At 43.7% G+C, this 13,878-nt stretch overlaps 1 protein-coding gene across 7 annotated transcripts in view; it reads left to right on the top strand.

Annotated features, from left to right (window-relative positions):
• The first annotated feature begins 3,216 nt into the window (after positions 1-3,216).
• LOC115782363 (septin-7-like) overlaps positions 3,217-13,878 on the top strand; it is a 46,962-nt gene continuing 36,300 nt past the window's right edge. For 3 of the 7 annotated variants that reach the window (XM_030732515.1, XM_030732511.1, XM_030732509.1), the window contains exons 1-2: positions 3,217-3,526; positions 9,526-9,625. In XM_030732515.1, coding sequence (XP_030588375.1) covers positions 3,488-3,526; positions 9,526-9,625 — 139 coding nt within the window. In that variant the 5' untranslated portion in view covers positions 3,217-3,487. Of the gene's footprint in view, positions 3,527-8,949; positions 9,006-9,525; positions 9,626-13,878 lie in introns of those variants that run through there. The other 4 variants (XM_030732513.1, XM_030732510.1, XM_030732514.1 and 1 more) reach the window with 3 other exon arrangements.

The raw sequence follows: 13,878 nt of genomic DNA, 5'->3' as shown, positions 1-13,878 counted from the left end.
GTTTGTCTTTGTGTTTTCTTGCATGCTGCAAGTGTCACTAAAATAAAGAGCAGAGCAGCTGCTGATGGTCCAAAGGAGGCGTGCAGCCAGGCGGGCTGTGAATCAGTGAGGTTAAAGCACGTTTGTTTGTTTTTCTGAGGATTTGAAACTCAATTTTAAAGTTCTAACTTCTTGCTGAGTTTGTTAGACCACGCAGGGCAAAAGCTAAATATAACTGCACAGCACCACAGGCCTGTGTGCTGGTCAGATGCACCACAGATCCTGTCATCACATATTGGATCTCTAGTTGGACCTCTGGGACGTGCGGGCTCTTCATAAAAACAGTCCAGAGGATCACCGGCACCCAGCTGCCAGCAGTGAATGAAAGCTATCAAAGCTGGTGTAGACATGAAGCCAAGAACATCTGCGATCCAACCCACCCTGGACTTTATCCCCGTGTTGAGCTCTGTATGCTCTGAGGAACAGCTTTTACCCCACAGCCATCACAGCATTCACTCCCTGCTGACAGACACAGGACTCGACCGGTCTCAGCATTCACTCACAAATGCTGCTTTGTGTTTGTGCAGTGCAGCTCGTCATCCATGTTGGTGCAATAACATGGAATATCCATGCACTTTATCCCCCCACTGCACACATTTCCATCCTCTAAGTGTGTGTTTTACCTCAGAAAACACGTTTTCTACATGTGTAAAAATATATTTGATTCTATTTATTATCGTTTGATATTTGTATGTGTTTTTTCTGGTCAGGTGCTGACTTGCTCTAAAATGATAATAATTCTGTCTCTATTGATCTAAAAGGGAGTTCGTGTGATTTTATGGGTTAGCGGTTTGTATGCAGGTGTGAGGCTTCACATCCTTTCTGCTACTTTAAACATTTGGGCAGTGTTCATATTTTTTCTTAAACACTCCCTCCATGTTAAATATTCTTACCAAGGGGGGGGGTCGTTCTCAGTCACCTGGATTGTCGTCATTTTGATGGATTTGTGGTAAATGCTGCTGAAGCAGGACCTGGAGTACCACGTGGTGGTTTTAATGTTTAGGTTGTTGGTCATAGCAAAATGATTAATGCAGTGTTTCTTCATTATTCAGGTCACATGTGGAACACATGAGCGATGCACATCTAAATGAACTGTGTTAGAAAGAGCTGTGCCCTCCTTTAGTTTCTAAGGAACCGGAAACATTAGCTGAACTACTGGATGTAGTTCAGTTTCTTTTCCACTAGAGTGCGCAACTATCCAAGCAACCCAGTACAAACATGTGATCTCACACTCTTCTGATTTTAGTTGGTTAAAGAGTCAGAAAAGCTTCACTGATGAGACACGCAGCACCTTTTATGCTGCTTCCAGTCATGATTTGTCAGCATACTCTTACTCGTTTCAAAGACAGCTGCTTTTTATTCCACCCATCTAATCACATTGATTTACTGGATGCACTAAGAGACAATTGGTCTCTTGAGTGCAGGCATGTAAAAGCCCCCCCAACCCATTCTGTGTGGGGGTGAGACACCCAGACTGAGAGCAGCAGCCAGTCAGTGAAGCTGGGTAGCATTTGTGACTTATTATAATCTTTTGTTGGTTGGTTGGTGACTTTACATCTGTACACAGCTTCATGTCACATTTTATTTCACTTTAATTCAGTAATATGTGTTTAATGCCTCCTTAACAGGAGGAGAGCAGGCTCAGACAGAGAGGAGCAGAGAGACCACAAACAACAACAGCAACATCACAGTCTATGGAGGAGGGCAGACTGTACTTGGAGGTTGTGGGATAGAGTCCACAAACGAGAAAAAGGACAAAATACAAAGTTCAGGAGAGAGTGGACAAATGCAGTAGGGCTTTTTATGAAGCGTGATCTTAAAGGTAGAGAGGGTGTCTGTCTCCTGAACCCAAACCCAAGCTTGTTCCGTGATACAGGGCCCTGATAGCTGAAGGCTCCACCTCTCATTTTAATTAAGAAACCACAAGTAATCCTGCACTCTGGGAGTGACACCATACTGGGTGTGTATGCACTGTTTTGTAATCGTGTTGCCAAGGGGAGCACGCATAATGTGAAAGGTATGGGTCCTAGCACAGAACCCTGCAGAGCACCACAAACAAACTGGGATCTGTCAGCTAGTGTGACGGGTTCATGTCTCTTTGCAGCTTTGTGTTTCTCTCTGCTGGTGTCTTTGTGGCCATTTGTACTTGTTCTCGTTCTCTTTGTAGTTGTTTTGTGTTTCTTTAAAGTGATTGTTTCATGCAAATGTAGTTGCTGACTTTACAGCCTTAAATGTAACAGTCACTGTGCTGTGCAGGGGCCCCACTGACCCTGACCCATAGGCCCCTTTGCTTGTGTACCATTGACCCATTTAGCAATCCATTCATGATTACAGCTGAAAAATGACAAAGGCATGAACACATGGAGAAATTCTTGTCTGTTACAACATTCGTGACCAAACCACATAATCAAGCCAAGGGTTATCCACAAGAATGAGGCTATTAAATATAATTTAATAAGATTTATTGATTGTTGTATGTGATTAAATTAACTCAGGGGCCTGTGGTGGTGATTCCAAATACACTTTTTGTTTGTTTTTTACAGTTTGTCTCACTTCTTTTTGTTGGTTTCTCGTGTTTGTTTAGGTCTTTGAAGGAGGCAGACTTTTGCCTCACAAAGCCCCACAAACACAATTAGAGGCCCATCGTTTTTGACCAATAGGAAGGCGGATCTGGGTTTCTTACACGGACGTCAAGCTGGGAAGACACAGCCAGCAGCACACCGGAAGCTATGTGTGTGTTCAAGCTTCATCAAAATTTTAAGCAGCCAAACATGTTTTATTATTTTTGAGAAAGTTGCAGTTCCATTTACAATTTTATTAAAATTTCCTTGTTAATGAGTGTTTTTGGCTGCTTTTGCACTTTGTGAACCTTTACTTTAATGCATTCATTGTCATAAGGATGCTGCTGTAGGGTATCTGGCAGTTAGTTCAAACAAATAGGGAGACAATAAAATATAGCCTGCTTTAAATTTGAAAATAAAAGCCCAAATTATGTGCTCAGACAGCTATCACTGTACTTAACATTATGTCTTAAGGTAGTTTTGGTTATTTTCCTGAACAGCTGAAACATGACATTGGAGTTTTGCGCATGTTTGAAGCGTTTATCAATAACAATAGTAAGGCTCTCGTCTTATTCTGAAATTCCCCGCCGGATGCAGCCTTGTGTAGATCCTGTGGTTGTTCCTCCTGTGGAAAAGCGGCGGTTGGAGCGTTGTTCTTCGCTGTGCTCCCATCCGCTGGTGGTATCAGTCAGCGGCCATATGTAATATAAGCTCATTCATTCATTTTTAGACGCACTCTTATTCTTTTTCTTTCCTTGCACCAAGCGGCGGTTATTTAGTGGGAAAGCCGCGGGGTTCTCTCCACTCCGTTATCCTCTCGGACGTTTATCGGTGTATGCCTCGGTGAGTGTCCGTCGCAGGCTGGGTGGTGACAGCACGGCAGCACGATGATCGAGCGACCAGAGACTGCGGTTCCCAGCATCGCTGTAAGTCCCCTGCTCTTCCTGGCAGGCTTAAATCCACATAAACGTACTACAATACCCCCCCTAACCGTGTCCGTGGGGCTCTGTCTCTGCTGGTACCGACTTGGAGGATTGCACGCCAGGCTCCGTTAACAATCGGTGCCTTTTAGCGTGATTTGGAGTTTCCCAAAGATCAGCCTCTGACGCAAACATAATTTTACCCTCTTGGGATATTCATATAGTCTGTTGATAACTTCGGCATTAAATTTGATTGACCAAGTAACATGTGGCTCACTAAAAGGCACCGTTAAAAATGAATCACGCCTCCCTCCTCCTGTGTAGCCTCGTTTCGATCAGGCGACGTTTGAATGACGAACGATGACTTTAATATGGACACTGTGCGAATTTACCTTTTGGACAGCGTAATTATGGAGTCTCTTATAAACGTCACTTTTTAAACAGAGTCTGGTTTGAAGGGTCCCGCAGCGTTATAGACGGAGCGGCACTAACCGGGGGGGGGGGGGGGGGGGGACGTGGTCTGGTGTCAATTACAGCTGCGTGGAGAAAGAGCTGGGCCCTGGTAGATTCGTATTTGGAGTATTTACACTGTGTTTCTTAGATCTGATTGAAATGATCGGATGAGGTTTGTGTTTTCATGCCAAAGGTCATTAAGAAATATCAGCGTTTAATATTGCTAAGAGCAGCTTTGGCACAGGGGCCCCCTGACCCTTGGGTCACTGGGGCTGTGGCCCTTTCAGCCCCCCCTGCATCTAGCTTGCTTTGTTCAGGGCGTTTTAAACTGGTGCTTACATTTAGCAGTGAGTGCCTGCTCACCATGTAACACTGCACACATTGTGCTCCTGCTGCATCTGTTTGTGATCCAGTCCGAGGTGATTGGCACTGACTCTCCCAGATGTAACACCAATTGTGCACAGTGCTAAAAATAGCAAAAGAAAACTTACACAGTCACTGTGTTCATATGAATCAGTGTTAAGTGATGCATTATTTAATACATAACGCATTAATATTGAAGTTGAGAACAGCTGATAGAGGCAGTGAGAAGCCAGAGCATCAGCTGCTGCCTGCATGAGGGGGTGGAACACAGATGATGTCAGTGAACCAGGCAGCTACTATCACCACTGTGCTGGGTGGGGGTGGGGTGGGGTAGTATGAATGGTATGGAGTGACTAACCTTCCTTTCTCTTCCCCCATTACTTCCCTTTTTTAAAGTCCCCTGCCTGCTGCTCTCTCATAGTCGTCACTTTCTCGTCAAAAATAACCACACTGCTGCAGCTACAGCACTCTCAATATTATGCAGTGGTTCCAGTAATTATAAAGCTGGAAACGTGATGTATGATGGTGCATTCTTGTACATGCATACTATTTTATTCATGCAATGCACCATCTGATCCACAGACACTCCACTAACCACCCACTCGCACTGCTTTGTGAGCTAAACACTGACAGCTTGCACTAATACTTTCTTCCCTGTAGCTGAAGAACCTCTCCAATGTGCTGCACAATATATATGGCTACAAGGAAACAGACTAACCGTCAGAGGTGGGATCTTATGTAACCAGTGGCAGATTTAGGTGTGGGCAGCTGCTATAGCCTACTCTCATGTGGCAGGCAGACACACACTTTGGCAGCAGCAGTACTACGCTTCATTCAAGCGGGGTTATAGCAGAGATGCACCTATCCCGCTTTGTTCCAGTTGTGATACAGTACAGATATCTTGGCTTCGAGCATGAGTTTATACTGAGTACTGATATAGTGCTAGTGTTCAATTAATAAGCTGCAAACCTCACTGAGGGAAAGGCTGTGATTCATCAGGTCCCACTTAAACATTGCTTTCCTGACTTTGTAAGAATAAAATGCACCAAACACATCCAGGAAGAGAAATGTACTGAATTGGGATTTATTGGTTGAAAAAATCAATTACAACAAAACTAATATAAACACAACAAGGAAAACAAAACCACCTAAATTATTTGCACTTGTTTAATTTCAGCTCAGTGTGAGAGTCTTTACTGTGTACGGCTGGTGCTCTCTGAGGGCACCCCCGGGTTTGGAGTGGAGCTCTGAGAGACACGTGAAGTGAAATAATATTAATCAAGTTGAAAACATCTCTTAAAGTGTGATTAAAAGCTTCCCAACAAGATTTACAGCAAACATAACCAGAGTGAGGAAGTGGGAGAGAGAGAGAAACTGACGATGAAGGCATGATCTGAGCTTTTCGGTCGACACACTTGATCACACTTTGCTGCTCAAGTGTGTTGACGAGCAAAGCTGTTGGCGTAGCGGGTGCGAAGTGTCTCCAAACTGCTGACCCTTTCCTGCTATGTTGGCTCTTCTGCAAGCAGGAAGTGCACTGCAGCGTGGTAAAGTCAGCAGAGATGAACATAAGACTGAAATTAATAGATCAGCTCATTACCACAAAACCTGATCCAGCTTTTTGAGTCAGGATCCTGCCAATATCAATCCAAATATCAGATTGGGGCATTTAGCAGCTATGCTTCATTCACAAAGGCTTATGGTAAGAAATCTCTTACACAGCAGCATATGTAATAGCAGACAATAACACTGAGACCCTTCACAGATGAATTAAACGGTCACTTGCGCTTGTAAGTCTTAGACTTTGCTGTTTTACTTTGGAGTTTGAGATGAGGTCATTAAGATGTTTTCACTCCTGTGTTGGCATGTCGGGCTCTCGTGGATGCTTGCTTGACTGGATGGTTGGATGGAGACACAGCTGCTGCCGGCTCATCTGTGTCTTGGAATAGAATAGAAGGAAACAATGTGACGCTCCAGTGGGAAATGTTTCCAACACTGAAAGGTCAAATGGATTTTTGTGTACTGCTGACAGATAGAATCCTTTGCTGCTCTTCATTCATTCAGCTCTTCAGGCTGTGCCAAAAAACTGCAGTTTCACTAAGGTGCCACTAGAGGCTGTCTCCAATGGTGAGTCAGTCCCACAGAGGGTGTAAAAGGTGGATGAAAGTCCCCTTATGAAGCTTTGGGCTGAGCATTTTCATCAATGCCTTCCTGGTGTTTTGAAACCAGGTGTGACGAGTGAGACTGAAAAAGTAGAGACTGAACCTGTTTACTGAGGTCAGGGCCGAGGCTCGTTTTTCTGTAGACTTCTATGGGACCAGAAGCCTTTTTGCAACCACAGGTACAAACACCCCCCGGTGGTCAAAAAAAAGAATGCAGGTTTAAAGTAGCTCTATGTTGGGTTCATGTTTCAGATCCAGAAACTAGGTCCATCTTTTATACTGTCTGTAGTCAATCCAGATGGACCCAACTTCAGCAATGAAACACAGTGTGTGGGTGCAGCTCGCTAACATTAGCTGATAGCACATCATCTTCTGGTCCAAGTGTGGCCTCCTCTGACTCCAAAAACCAACATGGTGACCAAAACGCTAACTTTAAGGCTTCTGAATGTTAGTCCAGAACCAACAGGTAGGATTGGGCAGCTTTTATAAACAGTGTAAGGTCACAAATGCTGTTTATACATCGTGTCAGATTCATTTGTACTTTGTGGAAGGGTCATATTCTTCATAGTGTTTGTTAGAGCAGCCCTTTTGACTATTGTAAGGTAAAAACCCTACAATAATTAGAATTAAAGTGAGATCCACTGTATATTTAGTTAATGGGACAGAGAATCAAACGAGTGGATGACTGATTCATTTGCTGTTATCTTCCATCTGCCCTTTTCTCACTTCTTTATATCACTTGTTCATGATTACAGAGCATGAGATCAGCTGTCTTCATACAGCCGTATTCAGGCCTCAGAGATTTTTGTGTTTCTTTTTTTTTCTCCTTTTCGTTGTTGCTGGGTCTGTAACACACACTCTACTACCATGTAGGTGACTCAGACATGGAAACACTGGAAAGTGCTTCAGGCAAGTTCAGAGCAGTTAGGCCTGCTGTCAAACTGCATCCATCTCTAGTATTGATTACTCCAATAGATTGTTTCCTCCTTTTTTGCTGCAGTGTGTGAGCTGTTTACATCCACTGGTGATGGTGGTGTGTAACCACCAAGCAGTAAAGCAGATGCTGGACTTCTACCATGTATCAGTTTTGGTTAGTTAGTTACTGTGTCCTCAGCAGGAACCTTTTTAGGAACAGCACGAGGGTCTACAAAAACAATTTCATTACAGCCAATGGACAGTGTTATTTAGCCTTCGCAGAGGATGACTTTAGAGTTAATATAAGATGGCTGCACTTCTGAGACATCAGCAAATTAATTTTCTAAAAATTTCCAGGATTTGCACATTTACACCTTAGGAAATTCCTGGTCCTTGTAATCGTAAAGTACCTGGAAGTTACACCGGGCCACATTTCAGTTTTGCACCATTTAACACAGATGGCACACAAAAGATGTATTATTGGCACTGCATAGTTAATTAATCTTCAAGTGATGTTTCGGTTTCCACTGCAGGAACTTGTTGCTCTGAAATATCACTGAGCTTGGCCCTTATTGGTTCTACTCAGAACCAACCAGTGACCTGTGACAAGTTGAAATGCCCTTCCCAGTGTCAGTCTTCACTCGATCATCACCATAGACAGTATAGAAGTTGCTACATATGTTAGCACAACAATAGTAAAGGCTGAAATGATTAGGGGACTGTTCCTACAGTGCAGCAGGTAACTTAATATTCCAGACGAGTCTTTCATAAGTGGATACAAGTACTAAAATTTTGCACATGAACTGTTTTATGAATACGGTTTCGATAAAACCCAATTTAAGATGGCATTGATCATCTGACTGTGGAAAAGTGTGAATCTCTGTCTCTGTGTTTGCCTGTCTGGGGATTCTTTGCCAAGACTCAGCTGGGACACTGGTTATATCATTACTAATGCCTTTGAAGTCCCTTCAGTAGTCATCTGTTGTCATAAATTATTAATTTAGTTAATTTATTCAGTTCTAAGTTTACTTTGTAACAATTCTCTTAGTTAAAAATGAGACAGACAGGCTGTAAAATGGATTTCCCCAGTCACGAGCAAAACATCTGAAACTGATCTGGTGCTTCAGATAAAATCGCTCTCCTACACTGGAAAAGTCCATTTATTAAACAGTGACTAATATGATTTTTTTTTTTTTTTAAATTATGGTTTCCAGAGGGACAAACACTCATTCTGGCACTTGTATCCACTTTTGAGATGCAGTTACAGTTATCTTCTGCACTGATGTCCGTGACCTCGTGCCTACCTCAGGTTTCTGTAATGGGAAAAGGACGGCTAGCTTCAGCTGCGGCTGGTTTCTAACCCTCAGCGGACCTCTCAGTGCTGCACTTTTCCATCAGTGCCACGCCTGGCAGCCTCAGCAATCAATGTGTTTGCCTCACGTAGCGTGCAGGCCAGAGCACAATGATTGGAGGGTGGGGTTTTATTATGACAGCAGGCTGGGAGACAGAGGGGGGTAGACGGAGATCAGCTGTGATCGAGCTGCCTTCAGTACGACCGGTCCTTCATGTGGGCCATGATGGACACGATTCACGTAGGATCTTCTCTCTTTGCTTGTCTTCATTCTTTGTTTCTGTATTTTGTTCTTTCAGGAACTGATTGACCTGATTTGTTGGATTTTTCTCTTTCATTTTTCGTGGACTTTGGCAGAGTTGACTCCGCTTCCTCTTTCCATTGAAGTGAAAACCTGTTATTTCTCTTTTTTTTTCTCCCTTCACCTCTGTTCCCCTTACAGCGATCTTATCGTGTTTAACCCAGCTGCACTTCTCTGCAGAGGGGCTCTGCACAAATTCTAATTATGGGCTCACAAAAACAACATTTTTATCACCTTGTGCATCCAAATCCAGCTGTGTTTGTCTTAACAGCAACTGAAGTTTTGTTTCTGTTTGCCTGCTTTTGTGTGCTGATTAGAGCTAATCCAAACCTATATTTAAGCTAACAGAAGGGTGTGTGTGTGTGTGTGTGTGTGTGTGTGTGTGTGTGTGTGTGTGTGTGTGTGTGTGTTATTGATTCCTGCTGTTAACCACATTGATGGTGTTTTTGTCTTCTTTCAGCAGCGGAACCTAGAGGGCTACGTGGGCTTTGCCAACCTCCCCAACCAGGTGTATCGGAAGTCTGTCAAAAGGGGGTTCGAGTTTACATTAATGGTTGTAGGTAAGTTGGAGCCATCAGCACCTTGAGTGCGAGTGAGGACGCTGATGTGTGTTTGCTTCCACTGTGTGTACATCTGTCTCTGCTGTGGCTTTTCCGTTGCTTCGTGCATGAGTCATCGGCACAGGTTCAAAGAAGGTGAAGCGTGTGTAGCATCCGCTCAGCTGCTCAGGATGAAGAGCTGACAGTTTGAAAGGTAGTTAAAGGCTCAGTGATGAAGAAAGCTTGTTTATCACATAAAAAAAACTGGATTCCCACAGTTTCCCACAAGGGTGTTCTCTAGTTCCCCGGCCAGAGCACACAATGACACATCAGTGTGTTTTGGGTGACTTAATTTGGAAAGTGAGCTGCAGGATGTAGGTTGCAAAATGTGGCTAACTGCATTACAGAGGAAGGGAAGTGGAGAGGGGAGTGGTGGAACAATGGCTTGGATTGTCCATATAGACCTGAAGCAGCAGATACTCCACTGACTTTTACTGTAGATGTAAATGTGTGATAGACTCAGAGACCTTCTCTGCCTGTCTCATTGTCTCTGCTCCTGAAGTGATTTTTATGGGAACAATTCTTGATGAAGTTTCCATGAAAATTTAAAGAATTCCAATTCCGGCATGAACGTGAGCCACACAAGCTCATTTATGCTGGAATTGTACTTGACTCATTTGGTGCCATCATTTAAAATGGATCATTTGGTTTTTGGGATCAAATCCAGCCCTCAGCTGTCTTACCTCTGGCTCATGATAGCTAGCAGTAGCTTGCCTGCTAACAGAAGAATTGTAAGCTATCGTAGCAAAATATCATGTTGAGTTGGAAAAGGTTCACTTCCTTCTACTCCCAGGGCAGGTCTGGTGACTTGATGATGGGCCATTTTCAAATTACTTTATCTGCTAATATTATGAACTAATTATCACCTGATTTCTGCAGTGTAGTTATAGTTATCAGGCTAACTGGCTTTGCTAACTGTGTAGATTGCTAGCCAGTGACTGTAGCTCAGGACACAGAGCAGGGCATCTACTAATCATAAGGTTGGTGGTTCAATCCCTGGCTGCTCCAGTCTGCATGCCAAAATATCCTTGAGCAAAGTACTGAACCCCAAGTTGCTCTCCAGTGTATCCATTGGAGTATGAATGTGGGTGAATGAGGCCTGTTGTATAAAGCGCTTTGGTGTGATCCAGAATTATGTGGAAACATGATTAATTTCGGCCATGAGTGATCACGTGATGGCCCGACACAAAGATGCTTTCACACTTGTTTCTAGTCACGGGGTCAGTTAGCCAGCTAGCTGTAACTTAGCTACACAACATCTATCTGGCACTGGTTGTTCTGCCTGGTGTCTTTGTTGTCATACTAATACTCAGGTATACAGTATATATGCTGGTTTCCTGTTGCTGTATCATGACATACGGTAGTACAACATCACAGTGCAGGACAGTCATGTATGGCTCAGACTGCATAAATAAAACATTGTGTTTTAATTCAGATTCTCTTGGTTTTGTGTACTTTGTCAGCAGTGTGTTAGTATGTGTGTCTGCACTCTGGCTTTATTACCCCGTGTCTAGCCCTCAAAGTAAATAATACCAGCTGACATTAGTGTTTAGCTCTGTGTAGTTCCACTTCCTTATTTGGCCACTGCAGGGAAATGAAACTTCCAATATGATCTTAAAGGAAAATTTCAAACATTTGGGAAAAGCTTCCTTTTTAAGAGCATCTTTAGAAGACTAAAGAACGAAGTCATCATAAAGACCACAAGCAAGGGCAGCAGGGTAGCCCAGCACTGCTCCTGTTTGCTCCATGTTGCTACTGTTTTAACCTTTTTTTTAAAAAAAAATCTCATTGTGCTTTAGAAATATTATTTTTAGTGTTGGTCTTAAACTCAGCCACCTGGAAAATGTCATAAATCTAACTGTGTGTCGCCTGTGGTGACCCCGAGCTGCTCGGTGAAAGGAGACAGACATCATGGTGAAGAGGCGTCCACTCGTTGTTGGCTCAGCCCGGGGTTTTAGTTTCCTGTTTAGTAAACAGCCGCTGTGGAGGAGCAGTCGAGCGATGGCTTGGGAGAGAACCAGAAAGATCCACAATCAGCGTGATCCTGTTTCAGGGTTTCTCACTGGCCCCTCTGTCTCTCCTCAGATTTCTTGGCTCGCAGCACCAAAGAAATTTCACACATAACAAACGTGTGCATTTTAAAGAGGAGCTTCGGTGGAAGGCTTCTCAGCTGCTGATCGTTCCTGTGTTCATCCCACTGGTCTCTGAGAGCTCTGCGTGTGGATGCTCCCAATAAAACTGGGTTCAGTTCATGGAAACGTTAAAGAAATCCACTGAGAGATGTTGGTTTTGCTGTTGAATAAAAACAGAATAGGAGGAAAATGTATTATTTAAAACTAATTATAATAAAAAAGATGAGTTATTGCTATTTAACTGATTTCTTGAAATGGAATTTATTTTTAATAGCTTTCATTGAATTTAGATTAAAATGCATATGATTGTCTTTGAGTAGAGTATATCTGCATGCTAAAAGTCAGTTTATAGAAATTCATGTAAGGAATAATTATTCCCTTATCCCAAGATGAGAAATCGTTGTTCTGAAGCGGGTTTGGTCAAACAAAAGTGTGTAAACACACTGATCATGATTTCCACTTTATCATGTTTTACCTGGCTTGTTATCAGGGGTACTTCTGGATAAATTACCTGAGTAAAATAGTCTACCTGAGTTTGGACTCACGGGGCTCAGAGACTTGTTGGCGACCATCTGGGAACCACCGGTCACAACGTGTGGGAAAATGTGAATTCCCTGACTGGTTTCCAGTGTTTGCTGGCAGTCAGCAGGTGATGTTTACACTGCTGCACCTAAAATCTCCTCGTCACCAGTAGTCTGCATGGGAGAACCTTGTCTGCAAGTGAAATACTGTCTAAGCAGTGATGAAGCTGTAAGTGCAGCACAAACCGGACACTGGGAACGTTCGCCTTCAGAGTAAAAGTTTGCCCATTGAAATGAGCTAGTTTCACTGGTACGGCACAGCTTGGACTCTGAGGACGAACATCCGCTGTTTCCATCACGCTTTTTCCATTTTTTCCAACAGCTCAGAGAGGAAATGGCAAATGTTTGCTGACGAGTTGGCGTCTTCAGTGCAAACTACAGGTGATCGCAGTAATCTGCCAGCACCCAGAGTAATCACAGGGACGGCTTTGGTGCAGCACCGATTTCACCTGGCTGTAGACAGAGGTTGCCATGGCGGCACCGACCGGTCTGTGGGCCTGTATGACTGCGGCCCACTGACCGGTCTGTGGGCCTGTATGACTGCGGCCCACTGACCGGTCTGTAGGCCTGTATGACTGCGGCCCACTGACCGGTCTGTAGGCCTGTTTAGCTGAGGCCTTAGACGACCAGAATTATGATGAGAATGATGACCGTGCTTGTTTCAGCAGACAGAGCTATGGAAAGGGTATTGTCTGGGCACACACACACACACACACACACACACACACACACACACACACACACACACACACACACACTGGGGGGAAAGTTGGATAGGAAATGAGCAGCTGAGACTCTGGAGTAATCCACAGTGTTGCTGAAACAGCAGCTAGTGTGTGTCTGTCCAGCCAGATAAGGAGCTTAACAGGTTAAAAGGTCCAATTAAATTAAATATGGAGGGCCACTTATAATTGTGAAGCTGGCTCATGCAGCTTCAACACTGTGTGCCACATCCTGCTCAGAAATCAAACCTGTGTAGTTTCTTTTGGTCGTGTTAGGCATTCACCTCTAACTTTTATCCTGAATGGGTTTCCAGAGCAATAATAACTAAAAGTTTCTGCAGCATAAAATGTAGACTCAGCCAAATGTAAGAAGCATGAGGCTCATAAAGGTCACAATCACAGAATAATGTATTTTAATGGAGAAGTTACAGAGGGGGAAAAAGGAAATACCGGTGTTACAGAGACAGAAGAGCTGATTATGTTTTGACTTGACAAGCAGCCAACTGCAGCCACAGTCTGAGACTAAAGGCTGGCTTCAGCTCTGCTGTACTTGGCATTACGGTGAAGTGTGAAAGCCTGGCTGGCCTCAGAGGCCCAGTATTATTCTGCTGTACTTCTGGAAAAGACAGATGGTGGAGTATTAGACAACTGGGCTGATACCTGCAGGTTACTCTCTCAAATTCCAGCAGAGCAGGCAGAGGCTTAAGAGCTGTTACTCCATGTGTTTGATCTGTGTAGGGTAAACTCTCTCCTCAGCTCTCTGTTTCACCCTGTGTCTT

The sequence above is a fragment of the Archocentrus centrarchus genome, chromosome 6, assembly GCF_007364275.1.
Source record: "Archocentrus centrarchus isolate MPI-CPG fArcCen1 chromosome 6, fArcCen1, whole genome shotgun sequence".
Taxonomy (NCBI): domain Eukaryota; kingdom Metazoa; phylum Chordata; class Actinopteri; order Cichliformes; family Cichlidae; genus Archocentrus; species Archocentrus centrarchus.
Note: the sequence above shows the minus strand (reverse complement) of the source record. Positions and strands in the feature narration are given on the sequence as shown.